The sequence below is a fragment of the Ovis aries genome, chromosome 5, assembly GCF_016772045.2.
Source record: "Ovis aries strain OAR_USU_Benz2616 breed Rambouillet chromosome 5, ARS-UI_Ramb_v3.0, whole genome shotgun sequence".
Classification (NCBI taxonomy): domain Eukaryota; kingdom Metazoa; phylum Chordata; class Mammalia; order Artiodactyla; family Bovidae; genus Ovis; species Ovis aries.
In genome coordinates, this window is record NC_056058.1 from 92,542,581 (window position 1) to 92,564,110 (window position 21,530).

At 38.8% G+C, this 21,530-nt stretch overlaps 1 protein-coding gene and 1 pseudogene across 1 annotated transcript in view; one reads left to right on the plus strand and one right to left on the minus strand.

Annotated features, from left to right (window-relative positions):
• Positions 1-20,736, plus strand: part of ARSK (arylsulfatase family member K) — a 56,134-nt gene extending 35,398 nt beyond the window's left edge. Inside the window, exons 5-8 of the mRNA XM_015096202.4 lie at positions 2,787-2,958; positions 7,006-7,230; positions 16,590-16,814; positions 19,051-20,736. Coding sequence (XP_014951688.1) covers positions 2,787-2,958; positions 7,006-7,230; positions 16,590-16,814; positions 19,051-19,340 — 912 coding nt within the window. The 3' untranslated portion in view covers positions 19,341-20,736. The remainder of the gene's footprint in view (positions 1-2,786; positions 2,959-7,005; positions 7,231-16,589; positions 16,815-19,050) is intronic.
• Positions 436-1,999, minus strand: LOC121819562 (RNA N6-adenosine-methyltransferase METTL16-like; annotated as a pseudogene).
• Positions 20,737-21,530: the final 794 nt, after the last annotated feature.

The window sequence follows — 21,530 nt, forward strand, 5'->3', positions numbered from 1 at the left end:
ACCACCTCCTTGGGGGGCAGGAGTGAGAAAGTCACCCCTCCTCAGGAAGCAAGCCAAGGCTGACCTAGAGAGCATGATGCTCTGTAAGTTCTGATCAGAATCAAACTACAAAAATTATCCTTCTGGTCTCAGAAAACCAGTCTGAAGTCAAGGTGATCAGCTTAAGTCAGGTTTAAACCCCTTATGAGTTTACCAGTGGCTTTTTGTTGATGCTGATAACCACGATTCTTCCACTGAACTATCATACTACAATGACCTGTAACTTAAAAAATAGGAGAGGGATATTTAAAAATGGACTAATTTGTTTGTTTTTTAATGATAATTCCACATAATGCTATCAGTGAGCTAATGATGGAATTCAGCTTGCCACCCCACAGGCCACACTCCAAAGCAAGCTGCCTTATAGAACTTTCCAACTGTGCAAGAATTTTGGAGTTAACTAGCAACAAGCCTGAAAACTTGGTTATGTATATAAGTACAAAGCTGGTTCATCAAATCCCTGTTCTGGCCCTGAACCAAATACATTTCAACTAAGCCATCATCTACCTCCTTCTTAACATTTGTCAGACACTTGAATAGTTAATGTCCAGCCGTTCCTTGGAGATGGTTCCCCTTTTCAGACCCTGGGTTGCTGAACTGCTCAGAAGCCTTGTGATTCTGGGCTCCATTGCTAGAGCCTTTACAACTTTGCAGAACCTCGATCTCTCCCTTTCCCTCACTCCTTTCACCCTCCATGGGCTCTGGGTTTTCCTCCAGGGAGTCTGCCTTGGCCCTCCACAGTGGTAGTCTGACCTCCCCGTGGAACAAGCTCTCCCACGGCACTCTCCTGGGGGCCCCGAGTCACATCTTGGCTACTGCTGGACTTTTTGAAGGGGGACTTTTTCTCTTCCAAGGCTTCCGTGATGTTCTTGGGAGCTAGGGGAACCTCTCAGTTGTCTTACTGTCTCTTTTCTTCCTCCTTAAGTGAATCCAGGAGTTATCTCTATGGCTGTTAGAAGAAAAGGGCTAATTTCCTCCTTTTCATGGGGAACTCATTTATTCTGGACCTTCAGGTCGGTGAGAAGTTTTTTTCAATCCATGTCATCACACCACTATGCCTTTCACTGTCTCAGAGCCCAGCGATGATGCTTGAGAGCTAGTTCTTTCATAACAGACTCCAGTACAATGAACTAATGGGCTTCCTTGGATTCTCTTATATTCTTTGCTTACTTGGTGGTGATGGTACTGTTACATCATCATAAAAACTCCAAGCCAAAGCCCATCTCATTGTCTGACCTTGGCAGAATTCAGTGTAAGTGACTTTAGGAACCCCTTATATGCAAAATTCTTCCTCCAGAGGAGCCAGGCCGCATTTCTTTCTCAGCATACAGTTATACCACCTTAATCTCTTTTAAAGCTGTAAACTGTCATGGATGATCCTTCTAACAAACTCTAATTCACCTCCTTCTGCTACGATCTCTGTGATACCTCCTGAATTTACAGAACTTGGTGGGGGTCTTCAAAGATTCCAGGCATTTACTCCCTGAGAATAGATACAACTGAGGGCCAGGTCAGAGCCAAGGGGAACCTGGAAAAAACAGTCTCAGCCTTGATATTATGATGAACTCCTTGATCAAGCTGTTCCTGAAGTCCATGCTATTGCTGGATTTCTCAAATACATAAACCAGTAACTTTCTTGTAAGGTCAATCTGGAATTGGATTTTCAGGTGCTTGATACCAGAAGCACACAAATTGATGCAACTTCCAAAATAAAAGCTGCTCTTATTTTTGCAAACAAGGAAAACTTAAATATTCAACTACTTTAAACGAGAAGATATTTTACCTTGGCTTCCAACTGACTGGCAAAAAAGAGAGGGTTGCACATGCAAAAGTCACAGATTATCTCAGAGTCTTCCTTAAGAGCATCCATCAGGAGTGTCTTCTGTAGTGCTTTTACCACCTTTATAAAAGAAGATAAGTTATTCTGTTCCACATTCTTCTTTGCATAGTTGAAGTACATATCATCTACTTCTGTTGCACGAAATACCAGCCATTTAAAGTTGTTCCAAGTAAAGGATAGATGCAGGATGCCCCAGTACGGATGTCAGTTCGTCTTCAAGAGAGTACTTTTGTAGAGTCCTGATGACCGACCAGATCCTCTACCCAATGAATATAGTTGAGTCGCAAGGAAACTGAAGGAATTATTCTCTCCAGCAGAATATCAATAGAAAGTCCAAAATCTTCCCTTAGGAGAGTACAAGTCAGAGCTCTCACTGTTTTAGAGTCTTTAAGACTCACTTTTCCATAAAGATTTATCTGAACGTACTGCTTAAAATCTGGATATTTGGTTGCCCGATATGCAAAGTGAGGAAGTTTGTCTTTGTATCTATTTCTTGCCTACATTGATTTACTCAGAGCCACCTCTGAGGTCAAAGTTCCTGCCAGACAACTAGTCTATGGGGTTCTATAACTGCAGGGTCTTAAGCCACCTGCACTGGGAAGACTCTAGAAACGCAGATGTTACACTCCCGGTGTGCCGCCATCTTGGGCCTCCATTCAGCCTCCACACGTATAATCCCTAAAATAATTTCGCAGCTGTCTTACCATGTATACAGATTGATATATTGATATTTGTTGTTAGTGGGAATGTTAAAAATATGTTCCTAATTTAGGTATTTGATTTGCTGGGTTTTTTTTACATAATTCATAACCATTCTTTTCTGCTAACCTAATTAATGAAACGTCTGGTGTAGCTTACATTCTAGTTGGAAGGAAGGATTATTACAACTTGTTTTCTCCCCCTTTAGGTGTCGTATGATGCCATCAAAATCCCAAAGTGGCCACCTCTGTCAGAAATGCACCCTGTAGATTATTATTCTTCATATACCAAAAACTGCACTGGGAAGTTTACAGAAAAAGAAATTAAGAATATTAGAGCATTTTATTATGCTATGTGTGCTGAGACAGATGCTATGCTTGGTAAGTAATATAATTAAAATGCAATTAGATGGGGGAAAAGTATAATATTTTTCCAACAAACTGTGATCATGCTGGCTAGTGACTTGTATGAATATCCTCAGATAATTTCTTACAACAGTTGCTGAGATACTTCAGACTTAGAATTATAAGATTCCTGACACATATAAAAATTAGAAATTTGTATTATTAATAGAATAAAAGTCTTTTCTATTTTAATTATTCATAAATTCACAGATGCTTAGATTTGTTCATATATTTTTCAAAGGTCATAAAAAATTATCATCTGCTGGAAACAAGATGTCTTACTGGATTTAATCAGGAATCAGTATTCAGCAAAATACAGTTAATGATAAGGCAACTTCAGTTCTAGGAGATGAAAGAGATCAGACATAGAGTCTTGTGAGTTCTCCCAGACTTGTAATAATTGCAAATCTTGTGACTTCTCCCAGACTTGTAATAATTGCAAAACACATCCATTCTCCCTCGGCCAGTGAGAGCAAGACTTAAACTGAAATCAGTTTCCCCATGTACATTATGGTCCAGAATTATATTAAATTTCCTTCCCTAACTCAGCTCAAAACGAAACCTGCCTCCATGACATAACCATCAAGATAGTGTTTTACTTGTCCCCTTATAGAGTTATGGCAACTTTCCATTCAGATGTGGAAAAACCCTGGTTTAAAATATCTCCATTTTTAGGACAAATTATTTTTATAAAACCATATCATTTATTTTGCTGCACTTCAGAGTGAAGAATAATTATAATTAGTGAAGTGTGAGTAGCACTTCTTCTGAACAAAGTAAACCTTGGAAATGAACAAATAAATGGCTATTTCTTAAAAAGCATTCACTCGGTAAAAATAGAAAGTATAAAAAAGAAAGCCAAAAAAGCCCTATGGATAAACTATAATAAAGCAAGTATAATAGGTTTTAAAAGTCCTAAGAACTTTCCAAGCACTCAATCTTAAATACAAATAAGATTTTAAGTGAATTTCTTCAATCCTAAATCCATACAGTTACTGAACTGTATTTCAATATTTTCTATTATTAATGAATATTCACTCATTTGCACCCTGGAAATCACTTTTGAAAGTTTGCAGCTATCCATTCATCCAGATCAACAAGAGTGAAATATTATATATACATAAAATATTGCTGCAGGCAGTGTGGGAATATCTCTTTAAGTCTCTTAAGAGAAAAAAGATGCAACAGTTCACTTCATGTTACAAAATTTATGGAATATATTGTATCTCTTTGTTACATCTACACTAGTCTGGTCCCTGAATAGTATTCATTACTATTCACATTGGGCTTTCCAGGTGGCATTAGTGGCAAATAACATACCTGTCAATGCAGGAGACACGAGACATGGCTTCAGTCCCTGGGTTGGGAAGATCTCCTGGAGGAGGGCATGGCAACCCATTCCAGTTCTCCTCTTGCCTGGAGAATTCCATGCACAGAGGAGCCTGGCGGGCTGCAGTCCATGGGGTTGCAAAGAGCTGGACACAACGGAAGTGACTTAGCGTGTACTGTTCACATTACTTTGGGCACTGGTAGTACTAAGCTGAATATTCTTAAGAAATTAAAAGCACTCTAATCTCTTACCCCACCTCAGGCCTTTATATTTGCTGCTCCTTCTGCCTGGGATTGGAGAAGGAAATGGCAACCCACTTCAGTATTCTTGCCTGGAGAATTCCATGGACAGAAGAGCCTGGCAGGCTATAGTCCATGAGGTCGCAAAGAGTCGGCCATGACTGAGCATCTGAGCACTGCCTGGGATGCCCTTCCCTTTGCTTTTTTACATGGCTGGCTTTTTTTTTTTTTTTTTGGCACCACAAAACTGTTTGCAGGATCTTAGTTTCCTGACCAGAGGCTGAACCCAGGCTCCTGGCAGTGGAAGTGTGGAGCCCTAAGCACTGGATCACCAGGGAGTTCCTTAAGTGTTCTCAATCTTTAGCTGTCAGCCCAGATATTACCTCCTCAGGGCTATCTTCCCAGCCACTCTAAATTAGTATAGCAGCTCCATCATCTTACTTACTCTATTCCATATCATCTTATTTGTTTACATCATAATCTTTAATGATTTTGTCTACTCACTTCTTTACTGTCCATTTCCCTTGAAGAATGTGGACATCATGAGGTCAGGGACATTCCTTCTCATTCATCATTACATCCGAGGTGGCTAGCTTTGCATCCATGGTGCCTGGCACATAAGCAAAAAGTCAGTAAACATTTATGGAATGAGTATAAACACCAGCAGTTTTAACATGGTGTTGTAACTACAGCAGTATACAAGTTGTAGGGTCCTGGGGACAGAGGACTTCACTCTACCTGAAGGAACAGGGAGTGCTTCACCAGGGAGGTGATGCTTGAGCTGGGTCATAAAGGAAGAGTAGGGATTTGCCATGTAGACTGGAAGAAAGGGCATCCAACACAGAAGGCAGAGTGTATACAAAGGCAAGGAAGTCCAAGCTGATTATTATTACTTCAGGTAAAGATTTGGGGGGTGGCTAGCTGAAGGTGCTAAACTTACGCAAGAGTTAGACAGTGGGAAGCTATGGAAAAGTTTTAAGCTGGGGTGACATGATCATATATTTTAGAAAGATTATTATGAAGGGGAAAAAGGAGTGGAGGCAAGCGAACCAATTAGGGAGCAAGTACAGTTGTCCAGTTGAAAGATTCTGATGGTCTGCACCCCATAAATAACTCCTCAGAGACTGGGTCTCAGATCCAACTGGACCTCAGAATTGCCTATGGGTTTTTTTTTTTTTTTTAATAATACAGAGCCCTGAAGGCCAGATTCAGGAGCTGCCAAAATAGAAATGATGCTTCTCTCTAGACTTGGGTCTTACTGTGTTCTCTTAATTAAAATGATTAAGTTTCATGTCCCTTAGAGACAGGACTGGTCAGAGGAATTTTACTGTCCAAGAATATGCCAAATCACATTCATATATCATCTGTACTGCTTCCAGCCTTTTTTTCAAAGGTGGGATTTCTATAAGACTCGGCCAGCTTCATGGGCATGATCTAGTGATAGGGAATTTGAGAGAAAGGGTATCAGGAGGAGGAGTTCTCACCCCTTTTATCCCCTCCTGTTGGGCAGCAATTGTGGGTCGATGGTGACACCAGTCCTTTCCTGAGATGTGCACAGCACTCATACCCAGGCATGCCTTTCTTTTCTCATTCGAGTCCCTGGAGGTGATGTTTTCCCCTACTCCCTGACAGAAACACAGAAAGCAAGCCAGGGTGACCTCCAAATAAAGGAACTCATCCTTAGGTACTGCATTTTCTCCTTCCTCTCTTTAGTCCATTCACTGAGAAGCAAGCACATGAAATCTGGCATAAGCTGTTTACTGAAGAACAGTAGATAATGTTCAGATGTTAAGAATCATCCTGACAGAGTCTTAGTGGGTAGAATCATTATGAACTCATTCAGTTCAGTTCAGACTCTCAGTAGTGTCCAACTCTTTGCGACCCCGTGAATCGCAGCACGCCAGGCCTCCCTGTTCATCACCATCTCCTGGAGTTCACTCAGACTCACGTCCATCGAGTCCGTGATGCCATCCAGCCATCTCATCCTCTGTCGTCCCCTTCTCCTCCTGCCCCCAATCTCTCCCAGCATCAGTCTTTTCCAGTGAGTCAACTCTTCTCATGAAGTGGCCAAAGTACTGGAGTTTCAGCTTTAGCATCATTCCTTCCAAAGAAATCCCAAGGCTGATCTCCTTCAGAATGGACTGGTTGGATCTCCTTGCAGTCCAAGGGATTCTCAAGAGTCTTCTCCAACACCACAGTTCAAAAGCATCAATTCTTCGGCGCTCAGCCTTCTTCACAGTCCAACTCTCGCATCCATACATGACCACTGGAAAAACCATAGCCTTGACTAGACGGACCTTAGTCAGCAAAGTAATGTCTCTGCTTTTGAATATGCTATCTAGGTTGGTCATAACTTTTCTTCCAAGGAGTAAGCGTCTTTTAATTTCATGGCTGCAGTCACCATGAAAAAGTGAACTAAAGGCTGATTAAGATTTACTTCAATTTATATTGCAGGTGAAATTATCTTGGCTCTTCGCCAGTTAGGTCTTCTTCAGAAGACTGTCGTCATATACACCGCAGACCACGGGGAGCTGGCTATGGAGCACCGACAGTTCTATAAGATGAGTATGTACGAAGCTAGCTCCCATGTCCCACTCTTGATCATGGGGCCGGGAATTCAGGCCAACCTACAAGTATCAAGTGTGGTGTCTCTTGTGGATATTTACCCTACTATGCTTGGTAAGTAATGCCATTCTGTGAATATTTATTTGTAATAATGCTGGGAAATGAATAAACAAGATAGGTTAGGGGCCCCTGCTGACTTGTTCATAACTTTGAGCAGCTGATTTAACTGTGAGTCAAGTCTATGTCTGAAAAATGAGGATAATATTCCTCAGGTTCCTTTGGCCTTCGCTTCCTCTAGTCCTTCTTCCTCCAAAAGATTCACAACCAGGATATGACAATAAAGTGAGCCACATAAGATATTCAGTTCTATAACTTTATGGATAGGATTTGTGTATCATTTGATTCTCTACCATCCCCTACCTAAAATGTAGGCATTTCCGTTCTGGATTATTACATCTACTTTGAAACTACTAATTTTTCACAATGTTACATGAGTCCCTTAATGTTGATGCTATGTGCATATTTCTCCTCAGAACCTTTAGAATGTTCTATATGACTTATTTTACTAGCTTCTTAATGTCTATAAGCATAACCATAAGTCTCGAACAGCAACATTTGGATGTGGGTATTTAGCAATTTTTGTTAAAAATACTAGAATAAAGCCATCATAAATTTAGAAGTTATATGGAACTGTTAGCTTCTAATTTAGAGGAGACTTTAAATTCAATAGCATCAGATACTCTGTTCTAAGGCACCATCAATTGCAAAAAGTACCATCAATTTATAAATAGATTTTGGTGAAAGAAAAATGTAACATAGCATAAGATATATGTGTTTAATATGTATACATTAAAATGTGAAACAAACATATCTGGAAATTACATAAGAAAAATCTTATTATCTCCTTTTTTTCTGCTACAAAGTCTTTACCTTCATTTAGTTAAACACTGTTATAGGGTCTTAAATTTCTTTATTGTGCATTTAAATTAGTGCTGGGAATTCTCTGGTGGTCCAGTGGTTAGGATTCGGCACTCCCTGTCACTGCCAAGGTCCCAGGTTGAATCCTTGGCTGGGGAACTAAAATCCCGCAAGCCTCACGGCCAAATTAAAAAAAAAAATCAATGCCCTTCTTTTCTCTTTCAAGTCACTTGCATATTTGACCATACTTCTTTGTTGTTCTTTTGCCTGGTGTGTATTTTTAATCTCTTCAGTTTCTTACTCATCATTTGCTGGTTCCCTTTTGTCCCAAAGCAATTATCACACAGTCATATCTTTGCCACTTTCTGGCTCCATCAATTTCCAGGCAATACCTATTACTTTTCCTTACTTCTGTTTTTCATTCAAAAATGGGTGTGTGTGATTATGTATAGTTTAAGTGTCTCCCTTATTATCATCTTTATAGCTGTATGATGTAGCTATATAAATTGTTCTTTACAGTGGCATTTCCTTAGTTTCCTCCCCTAGTTTTTTCACATGGAACTCTCCCCACCCAAACTTGCTGAACTTTTTACCCTTGATCTGCTTTCTTGAGGTACAGTGATCAGAACTGCAAAAGATAGTTAAAGGCTGGGATGATTCTTTCTCAGTTTTCCCTCAATGTATTTCATAGTGATATTTGGCATTTTGTCTTTTTTGACTTAGCAGCTAAATAGTCCAGTATCTGTAGAAAGCTGTCTGTGATGAGTTCTCATCTCTTTCTATCACTTTATGTGTTAGTTAATTAATAGGCACTGTTTAAATCATTTTTCTTTGAATATTGTTTTATATTTGCCTATAATGCAAATTTTCTCTACAATCTTGATACACCATTATCACTACTTGCCAACCTCATGAAGTTAAAAATCATCTGCAAACTGGAAGATTTCATAATGTATGTATCTTAACAGCTTATTTAAGAAAATACTAAATAAAGTTGTTTGGAATGAGGGAATTGTCATTTATCCACCTAGGGGGACACCTTCCTATCCTTGCCTATTTTATGTTGCGTGACAGTAAGCATTTCTTTAGCCAAACAAAACGTTCCCAGAAACCCCTTTGCATTTCTTCCATACCCTTCTGGAAATTATGTTAAGTTCCCTAAAACTGTAAATTTTTAAAATAATTTGTCAATTATTACAGTTTAAAAAAACTCATAGGTCTACATAGGTTTTTGTTGCTTTTAACTTTGGCGTTTGTTAATAGACTCCTTCTGCATCACATTTCCCAGCAGAATATATTGTATTAACAGGATTTACATCGTGTGTTGATTTGACCTGCCCAACTCAAGCAAGTAAAGCCAAAGATCAGTGTCTCTCCAGTTCTAAACAGGAAATTAACATCTTCAAGGCTTAATGTGTTTCATAACGAATATTTTTATTATGAAAAGGGAAAAAATTACAGTTATATGGTTGGCAGAGGAGAATGAAGAGAATATCTAGGCATGGAACTTTATATAAAACACTGAAGCATCCTATTAACCAGATGTTAATCAGAGATAAGGTAGAAACAAAAAGATGCAAGGGGGAGCCTTAGGGGACTTCCCTAGAGGTCCACTGGTTAAGACTGTGTGCTTCCACTGCAGGGGGTGAAGGTTTGATTCCTGGTCTGGGAATTAAGATCCCACACATGCCACACACATCAAGGCCAAAAAATAAAAAAACAAGAACCTTTGCTGGAGCTGTGAAACAACATGTAACATTATTTATCTAAAATTAACCTTTTATAAGTGATAAAAGGTTAATATTAATAGAACTCTCACAAATCTATGAAAAAGAGACATACCCTATTAGCAAATTGACCAGAATATATAAACAAGCAATTCACAACAGAAGACATAGAAATGGCCAAGATATTTTTAGAGCTTCAAACTCAGTAGTCAGAAAAATATTAAAACAAGAAGATACCATTTTTCTTTCACACATAGAGTTTGCAAAGATTCTTTTAAAAAGCAGAAATCTCACATTGGAAATATGCCTTCTCATGTTCTGCTGCTGGGAGTATAAACTGGCACAGATTTCCTGGAGGCAAATGTGGCATTATGTTCCAAATTGCTTAGAAATATGCATATATTTTGACCTAGAAAATTCCAATTTTAGGAATTAACCTATTCATTTCAGCTCAGTTGCTCAGTAGTGTCTGACTCTTTGAGACCCTGTGAACCATAGCACACCAGGCCTCCCTGTCCATCACTAACTCCCGGAGTTTACCCAAACTCATGTCCATTGAGTCAGTGATGCCATCCAACTATCTCATCCTCTGTCATCCCCTTTTCCTCCTGCCTTTGACCTTTCCCAGCATCAGGGTCTTTTCCAATGAGTCAGTTCTTCACATCAGGTAGCCAAGGTATTGGAGTTTCAGCTTCAGCATCAGTCCTTCCAATGAATATTCAGGTCTGATTTCCTTTAGGATGGACTGGTTGGATCTCCTTGCAGTCCAAAAGACTCTCAAGAGTCTTCTCCAACACCACAATTCAAAACCATCAATTCTTTGGTGCCCAGCTTTCTTTATGGCCCAACTCTCCCATCCATACATGACTACTGGAAAAACCATAGCTTTGACTAGACAGACCTTTGTTGGCAAAGTAATGTCTCTACTTTTTAATATGCTGTCTAGGTTGGTCATAACTTTTCTTCCAAGGAACAAACATCTTAATTTCATGGCTGCAGTCATGACCTTCAGTGATTTTGGAGCCCCAAAATATAAAGTCTCTCACTGTTTCCACTGTTTCCCCATCTATTTACCATGAAGTGATGGGACCAGATGCCATGATCTTAGTTTTCTGAATGTTGAGGTTTAAGCCAACTTTTTCACTTTCCTCTTACATTTTCATCAAGAGCCTCTTTAGTTCTTCTTTGCTTTCTGCCATAAGGGTGGTGTCATCTGCATATCTGAGGTTATTGATATTTCTCCTGGCAACCTTGATTCCAGCTTGTGCTTCATCCAGTCCAGCATTTCTCATGATGTAATCTGCATAGAAGTTAAATAAGCAGGGTGACAATATACAGCCTTGACATACTCCTTTTCCCTATTTGGAACCAGTCTGTTGTTCCATGTCCAAATTAACCTATAGATGCACACACAGATTTATCTCCATGGATAATATTACATTATATTAAAGAATTAGAAACAGTATGAATATCTAGTAGTGATGAACTGGGTAAAAAATAGTCAATTTTACTTTAAAAAGTGAAATGATAAATGACATGGCCCCCCTGTATTATTGAAAAGAAAACTGCAGGCTTTTAAATAAGTATATAAATAGTTTTTTGTTTTGGTGTGGCTTGTTGGTTATTGAGATAAAGTATCTACCTAATTTATTGTCCAAATCAGCACATTTTTTTAGAGTAAAGGGATACTATTAACGATTAAACCAGGATTAGCATAAACTGAATCTGTTGCCTTGTTTAAACAAACTTTCAAGTCAACAAAGCAAAGATAATTCTGATGGTCTGGGTTTAATCTGATGTTTAATTCAGCCTTTTAAAATGAAAGTATTTAGAGTTTAAAGCTACTTTTAGTAGTGATTAATAACTCTAAATTTAGACCTGTGAGATAGTGTACTCTATCTAAGCTTAATAAACATACAGATTTTGATAAAGTGTCTATTAAAGACTTATTTTGTGATTCTTCCTAAGCAGTTAGAAGCTTAAAACAGACATAATCTATTCTGAGACTTCCAAAGGTCCTTTCTATATTACCTTAGCCATACATAGCTGTATTGTTTTGTATGAATCCAATTTATACAGAATATGGGATTAAATTTCTCAGATCAAAACCTCAAGCCAGACTTCCTCTTCCCTTCCATTCTTTGAACGTTAGAAATACATAAAAGATGGTGACTCAAAAAACCTTAAGTAGAAAGATATTAAATAGGAAAGACCAATTGGTATTCCTGTTTTAGTAAAGTACCTTACTATAAAAAAAACCTGTTGAAATTTAAGATGGTACAATGTTTTTATTAAAAACATTGAATTTGTGAACAGTTTTTAAAGATACTTTGGGAGAGTGATTATTTTCTATGAAATGATATTTGATGATAAGTTACGAAGAGTTCTTTTAGTCTAAGTATCGTTGTAGGCCCTATCCCCTTGTCATTTTCTAGGACTGGCAGGAAAGTGCCATCTCTCTGAATGGAATTCTTTATACTGTTATAAAGTTAATATCATTAATTCAGAGATTATGCTTTAAAAAGTACTCCCCAACCTGTAATAAACCAAAATGGAAAAGACTATGAAAAAGACTGTGTACATATATGTGTAAGAGAATCACTTTGCTATACAGTAGAAATTAACACAACATTTTAAGTCAGCTATACATCAATAAAATAGTTTTTTAAAATAATTACTCCCCAAAATATTTTCTTCTCTAATAATCTAGTATCAGCATCCTTTAGCTCAGTTAGAAATAATACCATTTTTAAATTAAAATTGTCTTGACATTCTCTTTTAAACTTATTTTCATGTGAATTTTTTTTCATTTAATAGTTGGCCTTTTTTTAAATACCTACCTACTTTTCACATAAAGGATAAATCCAGAATCTGTTTAAACTGTGAAAATGTAATTGTATAAAAATGCAGTTGTGTTTAAAAGAATGCTTCAATACTAATGATTTAAATTGCAAAAGCTTCCTTGTTACAGGATCTTAGTGGAGGGTTGGGAGGGTCATTTTACATAGATTATTTTGTTTTTAATTGGCTGAAAAATACTGTAAAGTTGAATAACTACAGTAGATCCAGACTTGTGGAGCAGTATTGAAGACTCCAGAGATCCTGGAGTCAGACTGCCTAAATTCAAATACCTCCTTCAGCATTTACCAACTGTATACCCTTGAGAAAGAAATTTAACATGTCTGGTCTTCAGTTTTCTTATCAATAAAATGAAAATAACAGTGACTGTTCCATAGCCTAGAACAATGACTGGAACGTGGTAAATGGTTAAATGTGAGATATCATTAACATTTGTCACTAAGCTGTGTCTTACTCTTTGTGACCCCAGGGACTGCAGCCCGCCAGGCTCCTCTGTCCATGGGATTCTCCAGATGAGAATTCTGGAGTGAGTTTGTCATTTCCTCCTCCAGGGGATCTTCCTGACCCAGGGATTGAACCCACATCTCCTGCATCACCATGCAAAAGTTACCATCTAAACCATGACATGATTCTGTTCAAAATCACTTAGAGTAAAATCCAGAATCTCTGATTAGACCTGTGAGTCCAGCATGATTTCTTCCTCCCCGCAACTGATCTCAAACAACTTTACCCTGACATACTCTGCTCCAGCCATGCTGGACTCCTTAGTGTTTGGGGAGCAGATAGAATGAAGCGGATTCCTGCCTCAGTGTTTACAAGTGCTGTTCCCTGGGTGAATGCCGTTCCTCTCCAGTTCCAGAGATCTGCTGGGCTCACCGCAGCCCTTTCTTCTCGGGTCTCTGTTTACGTCACCTTATCAGAGAGGCCTCGCCTGACCCTCCTGTATAACACAGTGCACACGCACATGCCTGCCATCACTCTCTCGCCCTCTTACCCTGCTTCATTTTCCTTCGTTGCACTGATTACCACCTAGCAGATTTATCTGTCTCCCCACATTAGAATGTAGGCTCTTAAAGTTTGAGAGAGCTTACCTGCTTTGTCCACTGTTGTTTCCCTACATCTGGAATAACAACTAGCTTGTTAGATGAGTAAGAAATATGTATATATACTTAAATGGATTCTTATCCCAATTTAACATAAATAAACACAAGAGAATTATTTAAATTTTCTTTAGTCTAACAAGTTTTTTTAGGAAAATTAGGTTAAGATTAGATCTGAAATAAGGCATTTCTAAGTATTAAAGCTGATTAAGATGCTAAACACAGGAAACTCCCCAGTCACGGGTGTATGCCAGTTGGCCCCTGCTTTCAGGCTGTCTGCAAAGCCCTTCTCTCCCTTCCTCTGCCTCCCAGTGGTGCCGCTGATGGCTGACACACTGACCAGCCTGACCCAGCCTATTCCCTGGCCACTTTCTTCTTACAGTGAAAGTGAGGTCACTCAGTCGTGTCTGACTCTTTGCGACCCTATAGACTGTAGCCCCCCAGGCTCCTCCATCCATGGGATTTTCCAGGCAAGAATCCTGGAGTGGGTTGCCATTTCCTTCTCCACTTCTTACAGTAGACCTTACAGCAGGTAGCCTACTGTCTTGCAGCTCAACTAGTTTCATCTTGGGCCATCCTGTTCTTTTTTAAAATTATTATTATTTTTTTAATTATGTAAAAGTTTTGGCCTCCCTGGGTCTTCGTTGCTGTGCATGGGCCTTCTCTCATTGCGGCGAGCAAGGGTTACTCTCTAGTTGCAGTGAGCACATGGGTTTCTCATGGCCTTGGCTTCCCTTGTTGCAGCAAACAGACGCCAGAATGCGGGCTCGGTAGTTGTGGCACAGGGGCTCAGTTGCCACGTGGCACATGGACTCTTCCCCCACCCGGGAAGCAGTGCAGACCCCCTGACTGGCAGGCAGAATTTTAACCATTGGACCTCCAGGGAGGTCCTGAGCTATCTTTTCTCTTGTGCATCTTTTGCATTTTCTCTCTTTAACATCTTTGCTCTTTCTTCTTCTTTTGTTATTAACCAGTTATCTCAAATATTTCTCTTCCTTTCTTTTACTTGTCATTTTTTCTCAAAAAAAGTCCCTGATGATGGATGGTTGGCAGAAGATTAGGACTTGTAATATGCCCCTTCCAAGGAAATGAAAGATACAGTTTTTTAAATTAAGTTATAGTGGCTCAGACTACCGTCTGAGCATCTGTCTGCAATGCAGGAGACCCGGGTTCGATCCCTGGGTTGGGAAGACCCCCCTAGAGAAAGAAATGGCAGCCCACTCCAGTATTCTTGCCCGGGAAATCCCATGGACCGCGGAGCCTGGTAGGCTACCGTCCATGGGGTCGCAAAGAGTCAGACACGACTGAGTGACTTCACTTTCATATGTAAAACAAGTCCCTTTAGAAGATTTATATTAGAGGCCTTTGTCTACTTCCTTATTCTCTTTTAATTAATCTGTTTTGCCTCACATACCTTTATGTGTTGGCTCAGTTGCTCAGTTGTGGCCAACTCTTTGCAATCCTATGGACTGTGGCCTGCCAGGCTCCTCTCTCCCTGGAATTTTCCACCCAAGAATACTGGAGTGGCTTGCCATTTCCCTCTCCAGGAGACCTTCCCAACCCCAGGTTCGAACTTGGGTCTCCTGCATTGACAGGTGAATTCTTTACCACTGAGCTACCTGGGAAGCTCGCTTAAATATGTACAGTCAAGCTAAAATAATTTTATTATTCAATTTTGTTTCATTTCTAGCATTGCAGATATAGTACTTTCTATTTTTCATTGGAAATATAATTATTTCTAAATTAATGTTTCTAAAAACATGGAACATTGGAACCAGAGAAACTGTGGGGGAGGCAACTGCAGACTCCTTTTGGAACTATCCCAAGTCCCCAGCCATAATTAATGGTAATTTTTTTTTTCATGGCTTGCGAGATCTTAGTTTTCCTACCAGGGATTGAACCTGGGTGCATGGCAGTGAAATCACAAGAGCCCTAACCACTGGACTGCTGGCGAATTCCCTATTTTTCTATAGGAAAAAGATAGCTTGAATTCCAAGCAAATGCTTTTAAACCACTTTTAAAAAATACTGCCTCTTTTTTAAGTTAGACATTTCTTATGCGTTGTTTTTTGTATCTATATTTGGTAAGGAAAAAATAGATTATTTTTCTCTAAATCAGTATGATCCAGGATTTCCCAACATATGTTCTGCAAAATATTAGTCCCTCGAGATGCTACTTAGAAATAAACAAAAATTCTGTCATCAAATAACTTTGGGATACATGGTACACTATATACCTTGAAGATTTATGATACATATCAGCAATAAATTAACATCTACAATAAGTTTATTTAATTTTAACTATTGTTGGCAAGCATATGTAACTACTAGACTCCTTTCTCATATACATTTTGTTATTATTCTGTGGAACAAATCTGAGAGATACCTGTGATCTCTTAATGATTCAGAAATGAAGGACTTATGATATTAACTAATATTTATTGAGGGTTTCCTATGTGTCAGGCACTATTCTCAGAATTTTACATAAGTTATCAGATTTAAACCTAACATAGATCTGTGAAATACAGGCACTGTTATTATTTCCCTTTTGCAGTTGAGGAAACTGAGGTTCAGAATGGTTAATAACACGCCCAAAGTCACAAGGCTGGGAAGTAAGCATTTGGGTCTAGGCAGCCTATTTACAAAATCTATATACAATCTCTAGTCTCTGTGACCTTTAATGATGTCATTTATCAATGTTCAACGAATGAAAGAATGACTTACTTTAAAATCCTGTGTTATTTTGTGACTTCCCTGGCAACCCATGACTCCAATGCAGGGGCACAGGTTCCACCCCCTGGTCAGGGATCATCCCGCATGCTATGGGATGCAATTAAAAAAAAAAAAATAGTCTTATTTTTGTCATGTAGATATTGCTGGAATTCCTCTGCCTCAGAACCTGAGCGGATACTCTCTGCTGCCATCATCGTCAGAAATGTTTAAGAATGAACAAAAATTAGAAAACCTACACCCACCCTGGATTCTGAGTGAATTCCATGGATGCAATGTAAATGCTTCCACCTACATGCTTCGAACTAACCAATGGAAGTATATAGCCTACTCTGATGGTGCTTCAGTATTACCTCAACTCTTCGGTAAGTTTGCTGATATTATTTTTTAGGTAGAGATTATTTTTAATGAGTTGACCTATACAGTATTTGCTCAAGGGAGCCAATAATCTTTGTTCAGATGGTTGGATGGCATCACCGACTCGATGGACATGAATTTGAGTAAGCTCCGGGAGTTGGTGATGGGCAGGTAAGCCCGGCGTGTGCAGTCCATGGGGTTGCAAAGAGTCTGACACGACTGAGCAACTGAACCAAATCTTTGTTAAAGTAAATAAATACCTGCAGTTTCTCACACTGGGTCAGTTTACAAAATATTGCCCTGGAGAGAAGCTGCTTCTTTGAAAATCAGCATCTGAATGCCAAAGCAAGTGCCCTAAGGCTTTTGATCTGGGTCTCAAGACTGACAGGGCTGTATCCTCTGATCAAGGTGTCTTCTGATATTCATGGAGCGCCCTCTCATTGTACCCTGGATTCAGTTGTTCTGGAAGATTAACTCCTATCCTTTGGAGGCTGACATCCTACATGTATTATTTGACGTTCCCCTCAGCCCTGCATGGAGAAGGCAATGGCATCCCACTCCAGTACTCTTGCCTGGAAAATCCCATGGACGGAGAAGCCTGGTGGGCTGCAGTCCATGGGGTCGTGAAGAGTCGGACACGACTGAACGACTTCACTTCACTTCAGCCCTGCAAGATGATGTGCTGTGTACGCTGTCGCTTCAACTGTGTCTGACTCTTTGCAACCCATGCACCGTAGCCCGCCAGGCGCCTCTGTCCAGGGGATTTTCCCAACAAGAATGCTGTAGTGGGTTACCATGACCTCTTCCGGGGGATCTTCCCGACCCAGGAATTGAACCCGCATCTCCTGCGCAGCAGATGGATTCTTTACCTGCTGAGCCATTGGGGAATCCCCTCCAAGATGATATTATCATCCTCATTTTATAGAGAAGACTAGGGTTCAGATACCTATGCAAAGTCTCATAGCTAAGAAGTGGAAAAGCTGGGGATTTCAACCCAGGTCTGACTCCAAAATCCATGCTCCTTCTCCCCTACAAAAACCTGGTAGAATCACTACTCTGAATTTGTTTTCAAGCAGCATTATTAGACCTATGGTTTTATTTTTCTTTGCCACCTTTTTGCACATAAAATGTGCTAAAGCTATTTATAATATTCCTTTCTCCATAAGTTTTTTCCCAGTTATAAATGCCAAAATGATTAATTCAAAATAATTCTTTAGAGGCTGAATTGATTGACCTGTCCTTAACTCTAAAAGGAGGAGATTCTTGGCTTCAAAAATGTACTTAAGTTTTCATTCTGTTGAGTAACGGGCATCTCTTGTTCATTCATTGTTTATGTTCTGCAAAAAGCAGATGTGACTATCAAAAGAATCAGCGGGGGAGCCTGCCTTTCCTGTATTCTCTAGGGTTTATTCACTGATTTCCCTGTCTCAGAGAGGTGCCATCTGAAATCACCCAGCAAAATCATGCGTGTCATCAGCAATCTTCTGGCTAATGCACTCAGATAAGCCTGTAGGGGTTATTTCCCTCACTGTGCACTCATTGTTCATTTACTGTCTCAGGCAAATTGTCATAAGAGCTTCAATTTGCTATTTTTCCAACTAGGTTGGCATTCTAGTTATATCTTCTGTCTTCCTACATTGTAGGTCAAAGGAGTGTTTATGTTATCTGAAATGTTTATCATTATTTTCTCGATGGTAGTGATTGAGAGTTCTTATTTCCATGATTATTTGCTCAAACAGTATCACTGAATGTAATTTTCAAAAATCCAAGCACGGGTTGCAAATGTATTTAAAAGCAAGCAGAAAACCTAGGAGTAAGGGAAGTTGCAAGAACATGACTTGACTATATAAAGAATTCTACAGCTGGAACATTTGGGCCTGTTGAATGGAACAATATAAGCATTAACATATATTTTTTTGCGCGTCAAAGTAAGCAAAGTATCAACAACAGAAAGAACTGAGGCTAAGCCAGCCTACTAGTTTGACTGTTTTTGCGATCTAAGAATAGATAAAGGGGAAAATGTGATAGTAGGATAATGATAAGAAGGAAGAGACAGACATTTAGAAAGGTGTTTAACTTTTGGTATATTAAGTTTCCGTTTATACCATCCTTCAACTTACTACACTAAGAACTGAAAATAAAAATAAACTATACTGCATTATCTGTTACAGAGTAATGACATTCTAAAAATGTTTTTTAAGCAGGTAACTGTTTTGATAGTTATTCCATTTTTTTTTCTTTCAGATCTTTCCTCAGATCCAGATGAATTAACAAATATTGCTGCAAAGTTTCCAGAAGTTACTTCTTCTTTGGATCAGAAGCTTCGTTCCATTATTAACTACCCTAAGGTTTCTGCTTCTGTCCACCAATACAATAAAGAGCAGTTTATCAAGTGGAAACAAAGTATAGGGCAAAACTATTCAAATGTCATAGCAAACCTTAGGTGGCACCAGGACTGGCTGAAAAAACCAAAGAAGTATGAAAATGCCATCGATCAGTGGCTTAAATCCCACTCTGATCCAAAAACAATTTGAACAAAAAAAAGAAAAAAATGTTTTAGAGCTATATAGAAATATGTTATAAAATCATGATTCATTATGCATTTTAAATGTAAGTTTTAATAATTACTGATTTTAAATTAAAGAATGTACTCTTTTAAAACAAGATACCAATTATTATAGAATAATATATTTTCAAAATGATTACTATCAAGACCTTATTCTTACCAACTTCTAACAACTTAATGGGAGTATTAAAAGGATGGAAACAAATACTAGAACATAAAGTTGTGTTCCTCTGAATATTATGGAATATAGAATATTGTAACAATTATTATTACTTATGAACCATAAAATAGTTATTTTTGAGTATCCGATGGTGTCTGATGAGTTATTTTTATCTGATTGGACATAGGTCATTTGGATGTATTTGATGGGAGAATTTGGAGTATTTTATGGGACACAGACCATGGATATGGCTGATTTTATTTTTATTTTTTTAAATAGGCAAAATATATGCACAAGGTATAAATTTCAAAAAGGTACTAAAGGGTTAACAATGAGTGTGAAGTCTCTTTTCTTTTCCAATCCCTCAGCCATCTAGTTCCCCTTTTTGGAGACAACCACTGTAACCACCTTCCTATGTATCCTTTGAGAGACAGCACTCCCCCACACCCAACAAACGGCAGCATACCATGCAAAATGTTCCACAGCTTGCTCTCTTTTTCTCCACTTTAACAGAGACAGCCTAGAAGTGAAATTGCTGGCGCAAGACTATATCTAGCAAAATTACTCTAGACACTACTATATTACCCCTACAAACGTTATACCAATTTATACTCTTACTAGAAACATGTGTCCTCACATTTATTGCCAATTGGGCAGATAAAAGATATCTTATTGTTATTGTTATTTTCCTTACTATGTGTAAAGTAGATCATATTTTCATATATTTAATAGCCATTGGAATTTTCTTTACTATGACCTTTTCTATTTCTATAGTTTCTGTTGGTTATTTGTCTTTTTTACTACATACTTTGGATATTAGCTCTCTGTCTGTTAGAGAAGCTTTTTCCTTTTCATAATCTGTATTTTGACTAGTGCCCTAGTGTTTGTTGACATGTAGAAATGGGCATTTTCATGCAATCCGATTTATGAATCCTTGCTTTTGTGGCTTTGGGGTTTTGTGTCATATTTAGAATGGCTTTTCCTACCTATCTTCATTTAGAGTTTTGTTTTTCACTCTTAGATTTTTAACCCATGGGAATGTATTACATATTAGAGATCTAACTTTAGCTTGTTTCTTTTAAGATGACCACCCAATTGACCTCTTATTGAGAACAGTAATATTTATTCCATCTGTTAGAAAATGCCACTTTGCTATATAACAACTTTTACTGAATAAATGATCTTTTCCTCTGTTGATCTGAAATGACATTTTTATTATATACAAGTCACACTGACATTTGGGTCCTTTCAAAACATTTCTTACTTTGCAGTGGACCATTCTATTTTGTTCATAAATGGGGTAGGCACTATCTGTGGAGAAGGAAATGGCAACCCACTCCAGTGTTCTTGCCTGGAGAGTCCCAGGGACGGCAGAACCTGGTGGGCTGCCATCTATGGGGTCGCACAGAGTCGGACACGACTGAAGCGACTTAGCAGCAGCAGCAGCAGCAGGCACTATCTGATAGGACTGTTTCCCGTGAATCAGTTTTCTTTTTCAGAATTGTCCGGGCTATTCTTGCTTATTTATTTTTCTCATATAAATCTAGAATCAACCTGTCTAGTTCCAAAAATGAAAAATCTTGGTAGTCTTTTTATGATACCATATTAAACGTATAGTCTAAATTAGGGAGAACTGAATTTTTTATGATATTCAGTTATTCTAAAGAATATAGTATACTTTCCACTTTCTTTATATCACTCAATAGTATTCTAAGTTTTCTTCATGTAATCAGTTTCTTCATAAACATTTTTAGAAAGTAAGGACCTTTAAAAAAACTGCCACCGAGGCCTCATCCCTGTGCTTCCCAGGCAGCACCAGTGGTAAAGAACCTGCCTGCCAATGCAGGAGACATAAGAGACACAGGTTCAATCCCTGGGTCGGGAAGTTCCCCTGGAGAAGGACGTGGCAACCCATTCCAGTATTCTTGCGTGGAGAATCCCATGGACAGAGGAACTTGGCTGGCTACAGTCCACGGGGCTGCAAAGAGTCAGACATGA